This window comes from Salmo salar, chromosome ssa16, assembly GCF_905237065.1.
Source record: "Salmo salar chromosome ssa16, Ssal_v3.1, whole genome shotgun sequence".
In the NCBI taxonomy this organism is placed as follows: Eukaryota; Metazoa; Chordata; class Actinopteri; order Salmoniformes; family Salmonidae; genus Salmo; species Salmo salar.
In genome coordinates this window covers 29,927,257-29,947,377 of record NC_059457.1, presented here as the reverse complement: position 1 = coordinate 29,947,377, position 20,121 = coordinate 29,927,257, and the positions used below count along the sequence as shown (strand labels likewise).

At 42.6% G+C, this 20,121-nt stretch overlaps 1 protein-coding gene across 10 annotated transcripts in view; it reads left to right on the top strand.

Moving 5' to 3' along the window:
• mef2aa (myocyte enhancer factor 2aa) overlaps positions 1-20,121 on the top strand; it is a 131,427-nt gene that overhangs the window by 53,647 nt on the left and 57,659 nt on the right. For all 10 annotated transcript variants that reach the window (XM_045697148.1, XM_045697149.1, XM_045697147.1 and 7 more), the window contains exon 4: positions 14,844-15,047. In XM_045697148.1, coding sequence (XP_045553104.1) covers positions 14,844-15,047 — 204 coding nt within the window. The remainder of the gene's footprint in view (positions 1-14,843; positions 15,048-20,121) is intronic.

The following is a 20,121-nucleotide window of genomic DNA, read 5'->3' as shown; positions in this document are numbered from 1 at the left end:
CAATCTCTTCTTTCAAAGACTCTACCTTCTTGCCCTTTGTGCTGTTGTCTGTGCCCAGTAATGTTTGTACTACACTGTCTGAGCCAAGGACGACATGCTTTTTAAAGTTTTGATTACAATACTGGGTGGGGTGAATATATTTTAAATGTTTTGTTAACTAGTAAATAGTAGCCTACAGCAAAGTGTGTTGAAATAATTTATGACTTGTTAACAATTTCTGCTAGTTAGGTTTTGCTACCATATAGGTTTTAGCTTGCTTGAGCCTGCTAACTGAGGAGGCTCCATACATGTTTCATTTTAAAACATTTATCTTACAAAGGAGTTGTTTAATCTAACTGCTTAACTATTTATCTGTACATGGAATTTTATTATAAAAAAAAAAAAATCTTTACAAGAAAATGCCATGGGCAGTATCTGATGTGTGAAGACATTTTACTCCAGCAGTGTACATTTGCAAATACTGTGTCAAATCATATGTGAAGAATACAACAAAGGGAGACAATGCCATCATGTCTGATGTTCAGACTGCTTGCAGATGTAAGAGATGAAATCTATACTGCCCTGCCCACTTCACTCAACAGGCTGACCAATACAAGGGTTGAAAGATTGGTGGCTTTCCGGGCAAATTTGAGGCTTTTTGAGCCTGACAATGAGCCATCCTCAACAAGATTGGAAAGTGACAGTGAAGATGAGTTCTCGGAATTCCGATGTTCAAGAGGTAAACATTGAGGAGGTCCAGGGAGAAGACATGGAAGCCTGAAAGGAAGACAACCAAAGCTTTAGTGTCTAGACTATAATTTTACAGATGTATGTTGTAAACGTTTTTGGGAGATGCGATGGATCATTGGGGATTATTCAATATTCCATTTGTTTTGTTGTTCAGTGTAATCATCAAATGTGAAGAGTCAACTCATTTAATTAACGTTAAATTCGTAACTAAATAGTTTTTTTTATTTCTATTGGAAGGATTTAATCATTTGCAATTATGTCTACTCAAGATAAGGTCAAATGTTTATGTTTCTGTCTCCATATGATATAGTAAATATATCCAATGCAAAAAAAACATCTATATTTAAATAGAATTAATATTAATTTGCATATATTTCCATTAATTCCCATATATTCCCGTTAATTCCCACAGAAAGTTTCCACCTCTGAATTTTCCCCAAAATGTGCAACCCTAGCTGCTGCCATGTTGTGTTGCTACCATGTTGTTGTCATGTTGTGTTGCTACCATGCTGTGTTGTCATGTGTTGCTGCCATGCTATGTTGTTGTCTTAGGTCTCTGTTTATGTAGTGTTGTCTCTCTTGTCGTGATGTGTGTTTTGTCCTATATTTATTATTTCATTTATTTGTATTTTTAATCCCAGCCCCGGTCCGCGCAGGAGGCCTTTCGCCTTTTGGTAGGCCGTCATTGTAAATAAGAAATTGTTCTCAACTGACTTGCCTAGTTAAATTAAAGGTTAAATGAAAAAAATGAAAAAAACAATACATATATATTCAATGGTTGTAAAGATGGGGAGAGGTCTAAAGAGATGCTCTGCTTTTTTGACAACACAAGTTCTGTAGGCTCTAGTTTTGTCTAATCTTGATTATTGTCCAGTCGTGTGGTCCAGTGCTGCAAGGAAAGACCTAGTTAAGCTGCAGCTGGTCCAGAACAGCGCGGCACGTCTCGCTCTTAATTGTAATCAGAAGGCTGATATAAATACTATGCATGCCAGTCTTTCTTAGTTAAGAGTTGAGGAGAGACTGACTGCATCACTTCTTTTTATAAGAAACATGAATGTGTTGAAATCACAAATTGTTTGCATAGTTAACTTTCACACAGCTCTTGACACACACACTTACCCCACTACATTTTACATTACATTTTTACATTTTACCAGACGCTCTTATCCAGAGCGATTTACAGTAGTGAATGCATACATTTCATACAATTTCATACATTTTTTTTTCTGTGCTGGCCCCCGTGGGAATTAAACCCACAACCCTGGTGTTGCAAACACCATGCTCTACCAACTGAGCTACAGGGAAGGCACTAGACATTCCAACAGGGGTCTTTTCACAGTACCCAAATCCAGACCAAATTCAAGAAAGCGTACAGTATTATATAGAGCCATTATTGCATGGAACTCCGTTCCATCTCATATTGCTCAAATAAGCAGCAAACATGGTTTCAAAAAACAGATAAAGCAACACCTCACAGCACAACGCCTCTCCCGTATTTGACCAAGATAGTTTTTGTGTATGCACTGATATGGAGGTTACGTGTGCCTTTACATTTTTTTTTAATGTAGTTCTGTCCTTGAGCTGTTCTTGTCTATTGGCATTCTGTATTATGTCATTCTGTATTATGTTTCATGTTTTGTGTGGACCCCAGGAAGAGTAGCTGCTGCTTTTGCAACAGCTAATGGAGATCATAATAAAATACCAAATACATCAATCATCAACGTCAATGATCAGCTGATAGCCCACCCTTATTTCCCAATGTCAATCATGTCTTAGGTGGCACTGTACATAATAGCTTGCTTACAATTTCTGTTTTGTTGCAGAAATAAATAGGTTTATGCTCAAAAATGTTAACATTTTTGCTAAAGAGGCAATTGGTATGTTATCAATTCCTAGATATTAATTATGAAAGGGGGATGTGCACCCTTTTTTCATTTTGAGCAACTGCCCCCTGAAAGGTCTGTGCACAGGACTGTATGTTTTCATGTTAGCAACCATTTCTATTTGAGGTAGCAAAGTTCTCTGGTATTCAAGTGTGCTTCAAGTATTTTCAATCCAATAGATGTAATCTATTGTTTGTAATACACTTTATCTTACAGTACTGGATAATGATAATGTATCTATCCAGTGTAGGGGTTAGCTGTAAAAGGATATGCCTTCAATGTTGAGAAAAGATGGGATGAGCTGGCTTTAAATATGATTATATTTCATATAAAGATAGATTTTCTAGCTATAAACTGGTGTTATGAAACAAAGTAATGTAATCATGTAATTTAAACTAAGGTTATAAATTAAGCCTCATCTCAACAGCATTTATTATCAGAAAAGATTAGATGCAGAAATAATGCAAAACATATCTAATCCATTATATTGATTGTCAACTGAAATACTGTTCACGCACGCCATTCAGAAGAGAGGCCATTTCTATATTGGGTAGTGTTTTGGATAGGTTACCTGTTTTATGGAACTGCAGCTCGGCTGCTGTCACTGACAATATGAATCTGAACAGAAAGAACGTATGTCCCCAAAGTCCCAGCCGGATAAACAGGCACCATGGCATTTTTTGTCAGTGCAGTCATATTTACAGACACGATTCCCCCGCCACCCTGCAATTTCAGCCAGAGAAGTTGATGAGGCAGCAGCAGCAGTATAACAGGCTGCAGCAGGGGCTGCTTGGCGTGGGAGTGAACCCAGAGCACTGAGCAGTGAGTGAGCAGGGCGAAGTGGGGTGACTGCGGCCTCTCTACACTGGAGGACTTGTCCCTTGGCCTGGCAGGGCCCCTCGCTGGGCTCCGCGCGGCTCCATGCGGTTGCAGCTACTTGGTAGTAATTAGGAGCAGCCACTGCACCACAGCACCCTGTCATTAGCAGGGTGGGTCAGTCAGCCGGACACACAGCACCCTTCTCTCCCTCGACTCTAACTGCCATGGCTCTGGTACTGGCCAGCCACAGAGTAGAGAGGCCTGCCCTGGAATTCAGTCTGTCTGCCTGCTCACGCTAAATATAAACCCCTAAACAGCACAACACATCCCAGTCCTGTCTGCTCAACCACTGTCTCAGAGGCCTACTGTATAGCTGTGGAGAACAGGGATCCCTAGAGTTTTCATATCACTGCATTACATCTACAGTATATCAGATAGTACTATAGGTGTTCCTGTGAACAGAAATATGTTTTATATTTTGCATTACACCTTTGATAAAGTATGGAGAAGTGGTCTTTTGATCCCGATCCAGTAGGATATATCCTTTTTTGGGGGTAAGATAAATATATATTATTTAACAATACAAAACATACATTTACAAATGACAGCATACTGTCGCACATCAATGACATCGGACCTACCCAGACCCACCTGCTCACACCCTCTCTCCAGCGCCCGCATCACTCTCCGCCACATGGCCTCAAACTGCACCATTTTGTTTCTCTCCGTTGCCCACATACTTTCAACATTTAGATAATAAAGCATTTGACCTTTCCATTATGTTAACAAGGGACGATTGGTTGATTTCCAGTTTTTAAGTATACGTTTTTACAAGATGATTGACAAGAAAAGTACCGTCCAACCCATCGGGTATCTCACTGCACCCTCATATGCCATGTCTTGAAATATGCAGACAGACAGATTTAAAGTACCCTACTGTTCAAAAGTTTGGGGTCACTTAGAAATGTGCTTGTTTTTTTGAAAGAAAGCACTTTTTTTGTCCATTAAAATAACATCAAATTGATCAGAAATAGAGTGTAGACATTGTTAATGTTGTAAATGACTATTGTAGCTGGGAATGGCTGATTTTTAATGGAATGTTTACATAGGCGTACAGGGGCCCATTATCAGCAACCATCACTCCTGTGTTCCAAAGGCACGTTGTCTAGAAGGCCAGCATCCCGGAGTCGCCTCTTCACTGTTGACGTTGAGAATGGTGTTTTGCGGGTACTATTTAATGAAGCTGCCAGTTGAGGACTTTTCTCAAACTAGACCCTCTGATGTACTTGTCCTCTTGCTCAGTTGTGCACCGGGGCCTCCCACTCTTCTTTCTATTCTGGTTAGAGTCAGTTTGAGCTGTTCTGTGAAGGGAGTAGTGCACAGCGTTGTACGAGATCTTCAGTTTCTAGGCAATTTCTCGCATGGAATAGCCTTCATTTCTCAGAACAAGAATAGACTGAAGAGTTTCAGAAGAAAGTTCCTTGCTTCTGGCCATTTTGAGCCTATAATCGAACCCACAAATGCTGATGCTCCAGAAACTCAACTAGTCTAAAGAAGGCCAGTTTTATTGCTTTTTAATCAGAACAACCATTTTCAGCTGTGCGAACATAATTACAAAAGGGTTTTCTAATGATCAATTAGCCTTTTAATATGATAAACTTGGATTAGCTAACACATTGTGCAATTGGAACATGGGATTGATGGTTGCTGATAATGGGCCTCTGTACGCCTATGTAGATATTCCATTACAAGTCAGCCGTTTCCAGCTACAATAGTCATTTACAACATTGACAATGTCTACACTGTATTTCTGATCAATTTGATGTTATTTTAATGGTCAAAAATGTGCTTTTCTTTAAAAAAACAAGGACATTTCTAAGTGATCTCTTTTTTGAACGGTAGTGTACATTTGCATTGTAACACTTCTGACAGCTAACTTTTTTACTCCGCCCATAACTTTTGGACTTTATTGCATTCCCAGAAGGCATGGATTATTGAGTCATTGTTAGTTTTGCACTTAAGACATGACTCTGCCGTTGTGCTGTAGAATTTGTGAATTTTTTCTTTTACATAATACATTTTATACATTAGTTTATACAGGATTAATCGTACATTTTTGTTAACTGTAATTTAGTTATATTCCAACATTCACTCCATCTTGTGCCAACATCAGTTGTTTTTAAGTCTTGGTTCCAATGGTTTATATTCGTTTCTAAGAGATTGTCAGTTGGAATAGGATCTCTGCAAGGTTTTGCATATCTTGCCTATCATATGAACATCCTTTTCTGACTCAAATGAGATTCCCTCAAAATTGCTCTGATGTCCAAACGATTTCAAATTGAAATTTTGTGATATGAAACTTTTATGTTACATCTATTTGAAAATATGTACATTGGTCAGTCCAAACTGCTTTTTAATTCTGTCATCGAAATAAATGTATTTCCTATTACCAAGTCATTTACGCTTTCTATGTTTTTAGTTTTCCATTTGGACCCATTTATCGGGGAATTCTGAAAAGCTATCTAAGGATTGTTCCAAAGGTTGTGTTTTTAAAATTGGAATATTGGTTCTTGTAGAATACGTTTAATTTACTTCCAAATATACTTTTATGACCGAGTATAGTTTTTCAAAGAATGTCTTCGGTGATGTAATTGGTATTACTGAGAATAAATATAAAAATAGGATGTATCCTATTCGCACCCTCTCAAAATATCATTTGCACTCTCTAGCAGGTGAAACAACTTTCATGCCATGCGCACAGAAAGTTAATTGGGGTTTTGCTCACCCTCCTGAGGGTGATAACATGAGACCTCGTGACCCTGCCCCTCAGCTGCTCTGCTCCCGCTCCCCCATGTCTCTGACAGTTACTGTGTGGGATGCAGCTCAGCCAAGTGAGATACCAAAATCTACACAATGGGCCAATTATCAGCATAACACCTGTTTCTGGGTGGGATCTAAATAGCAGTCCAGGGGTGAGCAGACACATGCCAGAGCATTAGTATCTGCACTATCTGCACTGACCTGTAACATCAGCAAAAAAGGAAAATGAAGAAAGAAAGAACGTAGATTCAGGTTGTTTCTGATTGCTGAATTGACAAGCTGGGAACCCTCTGAAAACTTGCGGCTTGTAGAGTAAAGTGTAGAAGGGAAATACACTTACAGTACTGTATTGTTTTACAGAAAAGTACAGGCGTGGAGACACACACTGCTTAGTCATTTATGTGTGTGTTGTCTTTCCATACGATTCTGAAATGTCACACTTCATCTCCCATAATGGTTATCAGTAATGCCCAGGCGCTACCATTACTGTGGTTTCGCTGGCTCAGCAACAGAGACTCTTCTATGAGAATAGGGCACACTGTGAATACACTGGGAGTGCTGCTAAAATGAAGCTTCACCATGGTAATGTGATGTGTGTGTATCTTCTCTCCATGGACCTTGAAACACACAGTGTCCTGTCCCTGGGGTGTGCTCCTAACCAAGGGGAAACGACCATTAGCATACGAGCTCATTGTCGGAAGACAATTAGAATCGTTATCCATGTGGCTTCACTGCCAGCAATCCATATTCATAGCGTTAAAGTGAACGAAGGCCTTAAGTAGGCTAATTAAATAGCGTGGTAATACAGGACGCTGCGCGCGGGGGGGTCTTCTCATATCATCATAGAAGTGCTCTGGAAGGGCTGTTGACCTTTCACGATTTATGGCAGCGAGTGTGGCATGGGCTGGGAGGTCTGTAATTGCACTATCTATCAAAACAAATGGATTAGACTCAAGAGCCCATGCAGGAATGAGCTCAGGCAGAGCACGTAAAGTGTGTCATTTCTAGGATGTTTCTTTGATTACCTTTGGATTGACTCACCTATCAATTCTCTAAAATGTAATAATAGCCAACATTTTAGCCAAATCACCTTTTAATGAATAGATGTAGATTTCATAACCATAGCGTTATTTTATGATGCTCACCCTAGATCCCCTTGGTTCTACTGTGTTCCTTCTCTTCATCCACTAGGTGTATGAAATATGGAGGCTGAGGTCCTGTCATGAGTACAGTAAGCTGGTACAGAGAGCCCACCCCGTCCTAGACACCAGTCCCGGAGTGTGGCCCTTAGTGCAGGCAAAGGGAGGGAGAGAGAAGCTTCAGCTCAGCCAGCCTCACAGAGCAGAGCAGCCTGCCTGACATGCTAATTGAAAACCTGTGTAAGGGATGAATGCTATAATGGAGCTGGACAACAGGATTACTGTGGATAGATCCATCCTCAGCTCAGCACCACCCTACAATTACAACTCCTAATGATAACACTCACCTGTCTCATTTAGACAGTCTGGCTGGATAATTGAAGAGTAGGGGAATGTTCTGAGATGAATCCCTGAGGGCGAATCTGGCTTAAGTACGCTCACATGGCCTGATGAGAAGTGCCTTGCAAACAGAGAAGCTCTCTGTTGTGGCTTGATTGTGTTGTGATGGTCCTTGCCTCATGAATAGTACAAAATAACAACATGAGAGCCCATGGAAGAGCCGAGAAGGACTTTTTAGCAGCAGCATGTGTGGGGTCTCCCTCCCAGTGAAAGGTACAGAGTGGCCTTGTTTAGTTGTGGAGTGGAGTGAGGCTGGCTGTGGCTGGCCTAGAGAGCTCTGCGTAGCTAGCTCCTCATGTCTAACGACGTCCTCTGGATGCCATTAAGCAGGCTCACCGGGGGTAATTGCCCAAGTCATTAAAAGTTTGATGATTTTCCTGCTGGGTGGAGGGTTGCCTGCCCTTGCTGTGGCTCACTTTGGATTTGGCTTTGGCACGTCACATGCTCGTGGGCACAGTGCTGCTCTCTCCTCTCTCTCTCGCTGTCTCTCCCTCTCTCACCGAGGAAGCATCGGAGCACATCACTATTTTTCATCCCTTTCGCTCCCCGCTCTGAAACTCTGAAAGCTCTCAGGCCAACTCCGTTCTTTTTTGAACAGGTAAAATCCATGTTGATAGAGAATGGAGAGAGAGACAACAGGGAAAACGGGGGAGGCTAGATGGAGTGCACTGCCTATGACGCATGTTTGAAAAGTAGAATCTTTAACTGTCTTACAAATGAGAGGGTAGCAGCTGTATGTGAAACAGATACTATTAGGGTTTCTTTCCCCATATTTAAGTATTAGCAAGGGGTTAGTGAGGGAAGTTTAGTGGTCTGCTCCTGTTGTCAGGTTAAAAAGCAGAGACAATGTACCCATCAGGAGCAGAAAAACTGTAATGACTGTAATGATTCAAATGACGTCCAATACTGAACAATAATTACATTATTTTTCTAGCAGCAGTCCTCTCACCGGCTCAGCCGAGTTGAATAGTGAAATTGTTCAACGAAACTCTATACATACACTATCAATGTAGACCTAGCAGAAGAGCTTGAGCGGTGGGCTCATTTCATGGAGTTTAATGGGAAGAATCTTACAGTTAGGTTTCAAGGTCAAGCGCAGCTTGCTGGCCAGACATCTGGGTGCTACGGGGGTCCATTGGAATGGGGGACTTGTGGATGTCCGTCCCCCTCGTCAGAGCTGATCCAGCCAGACAGGACATGAAGGAAGGCCCTGTGCCTAGTACTGTACTCTAGTGCTGCACAGCCAGGGGGCCCGGGTCACTCTCTCAGCTGGTGCCAGGGCGCACAGATGGACAGTGATAGATTACTGTTGAGAGTTAGAATAGTAGAATACGCAAAGTACAATTTCAAAATTTGGTTGTGCATCAGCACCCACTATGCTGTTTACTTTCTTCGTCTACGTCATGTCGCTGAGTCTACCTTTAACATGTCATAAGTCATGGCACAATGTGTACAATTGCAGGAAATTAACTTTTAAACGTAAATTCTTCTCCGCTGTTAAGACAGGGGCCAGTAAAATGTTTTGCCCGCGAGGTGGGGAGGCCCCAACAAAATCTTGATTAGGCCCCCAGAAGGCTAGGGCTGGCCCTGGCTACTGGTATAATGCATTGTTAAGAGAGTTAAGTAGTTTCACTGCACAAATAGATTGATTGCACAAATCAGTTGAATGAATGTGTGGGTATGGACACAGACCTGTGAGCAACTGCGGCCCCTCATCATGAGTTCAGATTTATTGTGGCTCCACCTCCATCAAAGTTGCCCATCCCTAGTCTACATGATCCTTTCATGACAGAGCAAGACGACCATGCACTCAGTTTGATCTCTGGCAACACATTATTTTCAGTACAGTAGGTCATATACAGTACCAGTCAAAAGTTTGGACACACCTTCTCATTCAAGGGTTTTTCTTTATTTTTACTATTTTCTACATTTTAGAATAACAGTGAAGACATCAAAACTAAAAAAGGGTTAAACAAATCAAAATAGATTTGAGATTCTTCGAAGTAGCCACCCTTTGCCTTGATGAGAGATTTGCACACTCTTGGCATTCTCTCAACCAGGGTCGACTGGAATGCTTTTCCAACAATCTTGAAGGAGTTCCCACATATGCCGAGCACTTGTTGGTTGCTTTTCCTTCACTCTGCGGTCCAACTCATCCCAACCATCTCAATTGGGTTGAGGTCGGGTGATTGTGGTGGCCAGGTCATCTGATGCACCACTCCATCACTATCCTTCTTGGTCAAATAGCCCTTACACAGGCTGGAGGTGTGTTGGGTCATTGTCCTGTTGAAAAACAAATGATAGTCCCACTAAGCCAAAACCAGATGGGATGGCGTATCGCTGCAGAATGCTGTGGTAGCCATGCTGGTTAAGTGTGCCTTGAATAAAAAAAAAAAACACAGACAGTGTCACCAGCAAAGCACCTCCACACCATCACACCTCATCCTCCATGCTTCACGGATGGAACCACACATGCGAAGATCATCCGTTCACCTACTCTGCGTCTCACAAAGACACGGAGGTTGGAACAGAAAATCTCTAATTTGGACTCATCAGAACAAAGAATAGATTTCCACTGGTCTAATGTCCATTGCTCATGTTTCTTGGCCCAAGCAAGTCTCTTCTTCTTATTGGTGTCCTTTAGTAGTGGTTTATTTGCAGCAATTTAACCATGAAGGCCTGATTCACACAGTCTCCTCTGAACAGTTGATGTTGAGATGTGTCTGTTACTTGAACTCCATGAAGCATTTATTTGAGCTACAATTTCTGAGGCTGGTAACTCTAATGAACTTATCCTCTACAGCAGAGGTAACTCTGGGTCTTCCTTTCCTGTGGTGGTCCTCATGAGGGCCAGTTTCATCAAAGCGCTTGATGGTTTTTGCGACTACACAAAACTCAAATGAACTTATCCTCTACAGCAGAGGTAACTCTGGGTCTTCCTTTTCTGTGGCGGTCCTCATGATGTAACGTCTGCTTCCAACTCACACTCTCAAACACGTAGATCCCCTGAACGCAGCTCACTTTCCAGCACACTTTCCAGCTCACACTCTCAAACACATAGATCCCCTGAACACAGCTCACTCTCCAGATCCCAATCACCTGAATTCTGATCACCTGTTTACACACCTGTATGTCATTATCACACACTATTTAGTTCAGTTCTTTGCACTCCATCATTGTGAGATATTGTTTGTTTTGTGACACACTTCTATTTGGAGCTCTGTGTTTCCGTAATTTCATCCTCCCGTATATAAAGTTTTTGCCTGCTTCATGAACGACGCCTATTGCCTATTCCCTGCCTGTACTATACCCTATTGGATTTCCTGTTATCAACCTATTGCCTGATCTTCTGGATGACGTTACTAGCCTTTTCCCTGCCTGTACTGATGCCTTTTTGGACCCCTGTGTATGACCTTCTGCCTGCCCCTGGACCCATCTACCTGCCTCCTCCTGTGGTCCTTTACAATAAACACCTGCTGCGCCCTGCGCTTGGAACCAGCTCTCTGTTTCCCATCGTGTTCATTACACATGAGAGACAGTTTCATAATTGAAATTCTTCCATATTGACTGACCTTCATGTCTTAAAGTAATAATGGACTGTCGTTTCTCTTTGCTTATTTGAGCTGTTCTTTCCATAATATGGACTTGTTTTTTTTTACCAAATAGGGCTTTCTTCTGTATACCCCCCCTACCTTGTCACAACACAACTGATTGGCTCAAACGCATTAAGAAGGAAAGAAATTCCACAATTTTTTTTTAACAAGGCACACCTGTTAATTGAAATGTCTTCCAGCTGACTAACTCATGAAGCTGGTTGAATTAATGCCAAGAGTGTGCAAAACTGTCATCAAGGCAATTATTATTTAATTTTTTTTGGGGGGGGTGGCTACTTTGAAGATTCTCAAATATAACATATATTTTTATTTGTTTAACACTTTTTTTGGTTACTACATGATTCCATATGTGTTATTTCATAGTTTTGATGTCTTCACTATTATTCTACAATGTAGAAAATAATAAAAATAATGAAAGCCCTTGAATGAGTAGGTGTGTCCAAACCTTTTACTGGTACTGTATATAACCACTTGACCAAGCTAGACATTCTATTGATGTCACATCACTTTTCCTCTTCGTTCGTCTTCCCGCATTTCATTGATGATTACAGTTGTCAACGGAGAATTTTGGAACAGCAATGCCTGAGACGTGCACTTCATAGGATGAGTGGTGGAGTCATGAAGGAAAAGTAGTTGGAGAAAGTGTTCTATGAGGACAGAATTAGCACCCCCAGCGCGTCACTAGCAATGAGAGAGAATCTGAAAAGGTCAAGGTTTTCAGCCAGGCTCATAGTCAGTTGAAAAATCCTAATATAATTACTGTCTGTCTGGTAGGCATTGTGTGTGTGGGATATTATAATAACCTTATCAAAGGCTGCAAAAAGATGGAGAAATAGATGCATTTTAAGTTCAGAGTTTAGAAAAGTTTAGTCATTTTCTTGTTTCCATATTTGCAGTTGAATGTTTGGTAGAGAGTAATAGGAACACACTAGTAACTTGTGGTACTCAAAAGAAGTTTGTTTCACATGATTTACAGTGGATACCACTTCCTCTGTCACCGTGAATTGCATGAATTAGACAGTACATTAACTGAACATAATCATTACACCACCGAAATTCTTGAGGAACCCATAGAATGGTGTCTGTGTGTGTGGGTTTCTTTGCGAGCCATAGGAAAGCACTACCTATAGACTAGCCCACGTGAACTCAAAGGGCCTTGTGGTTTTCCACTGAGAGGGGTGTCAACCCAAAGGCCCACGCCTTAGCAAGGTCTCAACTGTGCGGTGTAGGATACTGACTGTCATGACACATGCAGCTTGTTCTCGCTGCATCTAAGATATTAGTCGATGATCAAAATGTCGCTCATTGTACATTAGTATGAAGCACAGTATGTGGGCATGTTGTTTGACATTGTCTGTATTTTATTCTCTGATAAGAGAATACAGTACAGAAACCATTTCAGACATCCTACAGTATCTCCAGTCAGTGAAAGGATACAGACAGTATACTAGAATAGGGAACACTCCTCTTTAAGAGCAGCTGGCTCTGCGGGGGCGATCCAGGTCTCTGTGCTCCTCTGGGTGAAATGAAGCAGGAGCCTGGGTCAGCGCAGTGCTGTGGCCCTGCTACTCCACTCAGCACACTGAGGGCCAGCCCAGCCAGGCAGAACAAAGTCCCAGCCCACCAGTTCAGTTCACTCACCTAAGGTTAGCTGCCTGCTTCCTGCTGAAAGGTGACGTTTCCCTCCCTCTGTGGCTTAGCTTAGCAGACACACTCATCTGCTAAAAGGCTGTCAATTTGTTAATTTTTTCCCCACATGACAGTCAGTGCTTTCCAGATGGTTAAACAAACAAACAAGTAAACAAGTAAGCAGCTCTGAGGAGGAGAGTGAGTCAAGGGAGGTCAATGTCAGGTGGTTTGGCTTGTCATACGCCAACCCATTAACCTGCACCAGGGGCTACTGTAGCCTACTGTACTATACATTGTTATAGTCAGGTCTGATGAGAACAGAGTGGGGACTGGTCCTCTGTGGACCAAGGATACAGAGACGGCACATACCCTTGTCTGCCCTCATGCAGCGTATTGCCTCCACGGCACAAATAAACACTATGACATGCACAAAAGCAATGGATAGAGAAACTGCTCTCCAGCAGGACTTGTATATATCCATATGTCAAAGGTCATTAACGTAACATGTTCTAAGACTTGCAACTCATGCATTTACACTGTGTCACTTTAGGAAATGTTATTCTGGTATTTGGTTTTGTCATCATGTCCAAAACTGACGTGGAAAGCCCTGTGTGTCTCCCAGAGTTATAATGGACCTGTGTAATTACCTGCCGTGTGGAACATTTGAAATTCATTTTTAACAGTTGAAGTGACCCCACTGGCTCAGTTGAGACAGAGAAGCTATACAACTCATAGGATTATGTTGCATTATGCCATTTTAAATGAGGGTAGGCACAAGCTGTGACCAATTAAAGTTGAACAAAGCTAGCTCATCTGCCTAGCTCCTCTTAGTAGGTCAGTGAAATTGGTGGAAGTGAATACAGACACATTCACTCTGCTTTGGCCTGAAGCACAGCTTTCACTGGCATATCCATAGAATAGCTCTCAATGTACTGTAACTGAATGCACTTTACATGATGCACACTGTGAGGAAGATAAGCTTGCATAAATGCTATCGAGGAGGTGTTTCACATAAACAACATTACAGAACCGCTTGTACAGTCTCAAAGTACACTGCCTGTAAAATATACCAATGGAAGAACATCTGCATTCCTTGTTTCCCTGTTTGTCTGGATGAGGTTTTACAATGATAGAGGGTCATAGCATACATTACTGCATAGACAATAAAGCAGTGCTACATAATGACGTGTGTATCGGGTACAGGCAACCACAGATACAGAGCTGAAGAGATGCAGGACAGAAAGTCTGCAGAGAGGGTTAGGTTTCACTACCCCTGGAGTGATGCATGACCTACAGTCCCGTCTGTGGGCTCGTGTTACAGGCAGAGTGATGCAGGGGCAGGGAGGGACCGCTGTCCGTACCGTACATGGAGTCAGGAGCTAATGTAATGTATGGATTCCTGTTCCCAACGTCCTAATTCAGCTTACCTAACCGCTACATGACTTTATACTGCCTGACCTCTGGCCTGCTAACCAATCACACCAGCCTCATATCCTCACTGTAGTTTTCCTAAAGGAAAAACGTATGACTTCTGAACTTATGACTTCTGTATTATGAGAGATGGAGATAGGGAAGTGTCTTATTATTAGTTCTGAAACTGTGCTGCTGCAGCCTGACCCCTATCCAACCAGTAAGAACACCCCCAGGCTGCTGCTCAACATCATTTCCAATTCTGTTTAATCACCCTCTTTTATACATGCATACTAAATATGTGTGGATGTATCTATGCATATTTTCTGAATTTGAATAGTAATTTTTTTATCTGATTTTGTTCTGTGTGTAACTGATGATGATGGTCACTGTCTCCTCAGGTTACCTTCACGAAGAGGAAGTTTGGGCTAATGAAGAAGGCCTATGAGCTCAGCGTTCTATGTGACTGTGAGATAGCCCTGATCATATTCAACAGCTCAAACAAACTCTTTCAGTATGCGAGCACAGATATGGACAAGGTCCTGCTCAAATACACTGAGTACAACGAGCCCCACGAGAGCAGAACCAACTCCGACATTGTCGAGGTGAGTTGGCTTTACATTTTCACTGTATCAGGGCAGGAAACCATGCATATGCTTATGCAGGAAAAAAGACAATGTTTGGGCATTAGAGACCGAAGGGCTTGTAACAGTTTCCTTTTAGCCACCAGTCAGATAGGGCAGGGGACATCTGCAGCCTATGATAAGTTGAGCTTCAGTTCAGTCCAGCAACCGACAAGAAAAATCTACCGCTGCACAGGCCTACACTCAGTAGCTGTCCAAACAGCATGGAAACTGTTTCCCCCAGATACTGTACTGTCTATACCTGCATGGATGAATCCCAGAATCATTATACCACTGTTTAAGACAAAAAGCCTATACTTTACTCAGATGTTAGGTTTAATTACATAGCATTATGTAATGAACATACTTTCGAAATTCCTGTTGGCTCTGAGAGTGTTGCAGAGAATTCCGGCAGCACTTGGTCTCCCTGGCAGCTAGTGTCCCTCTACATGCCCAAACACTCACACAAGAAGAAGAAGCCACTTGTTATGCCAGCCTATCAAATTTGTCGGCCAAGAGCATCACTGCAAAGAAAATGGGGGAGATTGTGGATCCATTGGGATCCAAATCCCTCCCACTGACGCACTTATCGTTTTTGAACCTATCAGAATCTGTTTTCTGAAGCTAGTGTCTTCACTCTTGACTAAATGAAAAACAAACACATTTATGCCCAGTTTACAATTCATGATAATAACAATAAAAGTGCTTTATTTGTTTTGCAAGCCAATATTTAAAGTAGACACAGCCTATGTCTTGTGTTTCAAGTTTGACTGAGTTGTTTTCATTAATCAGGACAGACATTTCCCTGGTTTCTGCACTGCTAGCTGCATCGTAATACACTTGTGTTTTCACTGGCAGACTTCACTCAAACATACCTTATTATTAATCTGTCCAACAGAGAGACTTCATGAGTTTAAAGAGCATGATGAATACACAAATTCCAAGAATCCCACATTTTTTAAAAGAAATTTCACTTAAAGAAATTAGTAAAATTGCATAAAAGGAGTCAGCTGTGCCGGGTATATTTTGTTCATGTTACTGCTGCTATTGAATTACCTGCTTGGCAGAGCTGCAAAACAGTGATCTGGCATCCAGCAGCCTCAGTCCTCTATCAGGGGTCCTATGCTCTCTCCCTCTGAGCTGAGATGGGTCTCACCTGCATTAAAAATAAATGGACACACTCCACCCTTATGTAACAGTGACACCATGTTTGTTTTCTGTTGTGACTTGGGAGTCCTTGTATTTATCAAGTACAAAAATGGTTTCTCATAGCTGGAAGAGGATTCATTGTTTGCTATTTGTTCCTTGTTTTCTTTTTGTAGAGATAACCATAGAGATTCTACAGTATGGTAGTGTATGTGTCTATTGCTACAGTATTGTATATTGTTGATGTACGTGTCAGCTGTATCTTGTAATTGGCATGTACTGTACTCAGTACGGCACACAGTGTCATCTCTAGGGAGCACTGCCAACGGTCCATCACTAACTCAAGTGTAGTACATGCTGGTGGGGATCTGTTAATTTCCCACGTAGCCCCTCTAGCCATCTGCAAGGATACTGCCCTGCTCTTGCTGCACGAACGAAAGGCGAGAACAATGCAGCGTTGTCCCTGCTCACTCGGCCAGCATCTGTGCAGATATGTGCAAATCCCTCTAGCCCTGCTGGCTATGTGGCCAAGGTTCAGAAGTGAAGAAGCAGAGCAGAAGTAACCAGGCCTGTCCAGGCTCCACTTTTGAACATTTCCACACAAGCCACCATTCACTGGTCCAAAAAGTGCTGCAAACGTCAGAGCCGTTAGATAGAGCTCAGTGTCTGCTATGGGCTTATCTGATATAGCCCAGGCTGTTGGCTGCATCTTGTTGTGGAGTGTTCTTATAGAGAAAGCCAGACAGCCTCTTCAATAAATGACAAAGGATGGCCTTTTATTCTCACAGAGCACAGAGATTGCCTATAGATGTCTGCACTTTTAAGCATGATCTTTATCATTAGAACACGGACTACCCTTTCGAAAAGACAAAAACAGAAATTGTATTTGTGCCATGATATGAATGTCTATCTGGTTGGCTGGCTGCTGCTTTCCTATCGGTGTAGTCAGTGTCATTGGGATATAGGATGACTGCACTCCTAATGAGCCATCTCGCTCTCTCTCTCTCTCTTTCTCTCTCTTTCTCCCTCTTTCTCCCTCTCTCTCTGTGTTGATGTGTCTCACATGGAGACACTTACGCTGACACTTATCTAAATGTATAAATTGCATTAAACTGATAATTGCCACCCAAACAGTTATTTGCTCATCTGCCTCGCTTGAGAGACCAAGCAAATCCTTTCTGAGTTTTCATTGGGCAGCATACGGTCCAATTCCATGTGCAAAGCCAAATCAAAGGTCACATTCCTGCTCAGTAGTACCATCTATAGATAAAGGCTGGGCCTTGCAGTGTGGGAGAGCATTTGCCATGTTTCCCACAGATGGATGTATGCCTGGGGCACAGTTTGATAGCCCAGTGGAGAGCTATGGACTTTGTCTTAAACTTGGCTCTGCTGTAGATACCAGAACAGCAGGCTCAAAGCGCTGTGCTTGAGCATGAATGTGTGTCTGTGCATGAGTGTATGCGTGTGTGAATCAAATCAAACTTTATTTGTCACATGCGCCGAATACAAGTGTAGACCTTACCGTGAAATGTTACTTGCAAGCCCTTAACCAACAGTGCAGTTCAAGAAGAGTTAAGAAAATATTTACCAAATAAACTAAAATAAAAAATAATAAAAAGTAACACAATAACATAACAATAACGAGGCTATATACAGGGGGTACCGGTACCGAGTCAGTGTGCGGGGTTAGAGGTCATTTAGAGGTAATTTGTACATCTAGGTAGGGGTGAAGTGACTATGCATAGATAATAAACAGCAAGTAGCAGCAGTGTACAAAACAAATGGGGGGGGGGGGGGTCAATGTGATAGTCCGGTGGCCATTTCATTAATTGTTCAGCAGTCATATGGCTTGGGGTAGAACCTGTTAAGAAGCCTTTTGGTCCTAGACTTGGCGCTCCTGTACCGCTTGGCGTGCGGTAGTAGAGAAAACAGTCTATGACTTGGTTGACTGGAGTCTCTGACAATTTTATGGGCTTGCCTCTGACACTGGATTGCAGGAAGCCTGGCCCCAGTGATGTACTGGGCCGTACACACTACCCTCTATAGGGTCTTATGGTCAGATGCCGAGCAGTTGCCATATCAGGCGGTGATGCAACTGGTCAGGATGCTCTCAATGGTGCAGCTGTAGAACATTTTGAGCATCTCGGGACCATGCCAAATCTTTTCAGTCTCCTGAGGGGGAAAAGGTTTTGTTGTGCCCTATTCACGACTGACTTGGTGTGTTTGGACCATGATAGATCGTTGGTGATGTGGACACCAAGGAACTTGAAACTCTCGACCCGCTCCACTACAGCCCTAGTGATGTTAATGGGGGCCGGTTCCTGTAGTACACGATCAGCTCCTTTGTCTTGCTCACATTGAGGGAGAGGTTGTTGTCCTTGCACCACACTGCCAGTTCTCTGACCTCCTCACTATAGGCTGTCTCATCGTTGTCGGTGATCAGGCCTACCACTGTTGTGTCGTCTGGAAACTTAATGATGGTGTTTGAGCCGTGCGTGGCCACGCAGTCATGGGTGAAGAGGGAGAACAGGAGGGGACTAAGTACACACCCTTGAGGGGCCCCAGTGTTGAGGATCAGCGTGGCGGATGTGTTGTTGCCTACCCTTACCACCTGTGGGCGGCCCATCAGTAGGTCCAGGATCCAGTTGCAGAGGGAGGTGTTTAGTCCCAGGGTCCTTAGCTTAGTGATGAGCTTCGTGGGCACTATGGTGTTAAACGCTGAGCTGTAGTCAATGAACAGCATTCTCACATAGGTGTTATTTTTGTCCAGTTGGGAAAGGGCAGTGTGGAGTGCGAATGAGATTGCGTCATCTGTGGATCTGTTGGTGCGGTATGTCAATTGGAGTGGGTCTTGGGTATTTAGGAGTATGCTGTTGATGTGAGCCATGTGAGCCAGCCTTTCAAAGCACTTCATGGCAACCAACGAAAATCCCTCCAGCTCTATATTATCCGTGTCGTCATTCTGCCACGACTCGGTGAAACATAAGATATTACAGTTCTTAATGTCCCGTTGGTAGGATAATCGTAGGTCGTAATCGTAGGTCATACATTTTATTTTCCAATGATTGCATGTTAGCAAGTAGAATAGATGGCAGTGGGAGTTTACTCGCTCGCCTACGGATTCCCAAAATACAGCCCGATCTGCGTCCTCTTTTCCTCCGTCTTTTCTTCACGCAAATGACGAGGATCTGGGCCTGTTCCAGGGAGAGCAGTCTATCTTCCTCGTCAGACTCGTTAAAGGAAAAAACTTCTTCCAGTTCATGGTGAGTAATCCCAGTTCTGATGTCCAGAAGTTATTTTCGGTCATAAGAGACGGTAGCAGCAACATTATGTACAAAATAAGTAAAAACACAAGTTACAAACAACGCAAAAAAACTAACAAAATAGCACAATTGGTTATGGGTATGTGGAACGTCAGCCACCCTCTTCAGCGCCATCTTAATATGTATGTGTGGGTGTGTGTGTGGTGGTCTGAACTCCAGCAACACTCCGGGTGACAGGTGAACTATTGCATGAAAACTCCCTTTGTGGATCACGTCCACTACTCCGTTTGATTAGAAGTGTCCCCGCTTCAATCTGATCCCATCTGCGTCTCGCCTTTTAAAGACCCGGCTTACAGAGCAGCCTTTTATTTACTGAGTAGCTATGCTGGACAGATTGATTCACCGTTTCCTTTCCTCAGAGGTTAGGTCAAGCTTATCTGGGTCTGTAAGAGCTTTATAGCAAATATCTTGCCAGAGCAAACTTAATTTGTTGCAATGTCGTTTTCCTGTGCTGAGTGAACATGGGGACAAGTAGAGAATACAATTTAGCTCATTTTATTTTCTTTACAAACAATTTGCAGTGGGCAACCTGTGAACCTTTTATCTGACTGATGTACAGAGGATACATCAAACCTTTTATCTGACTG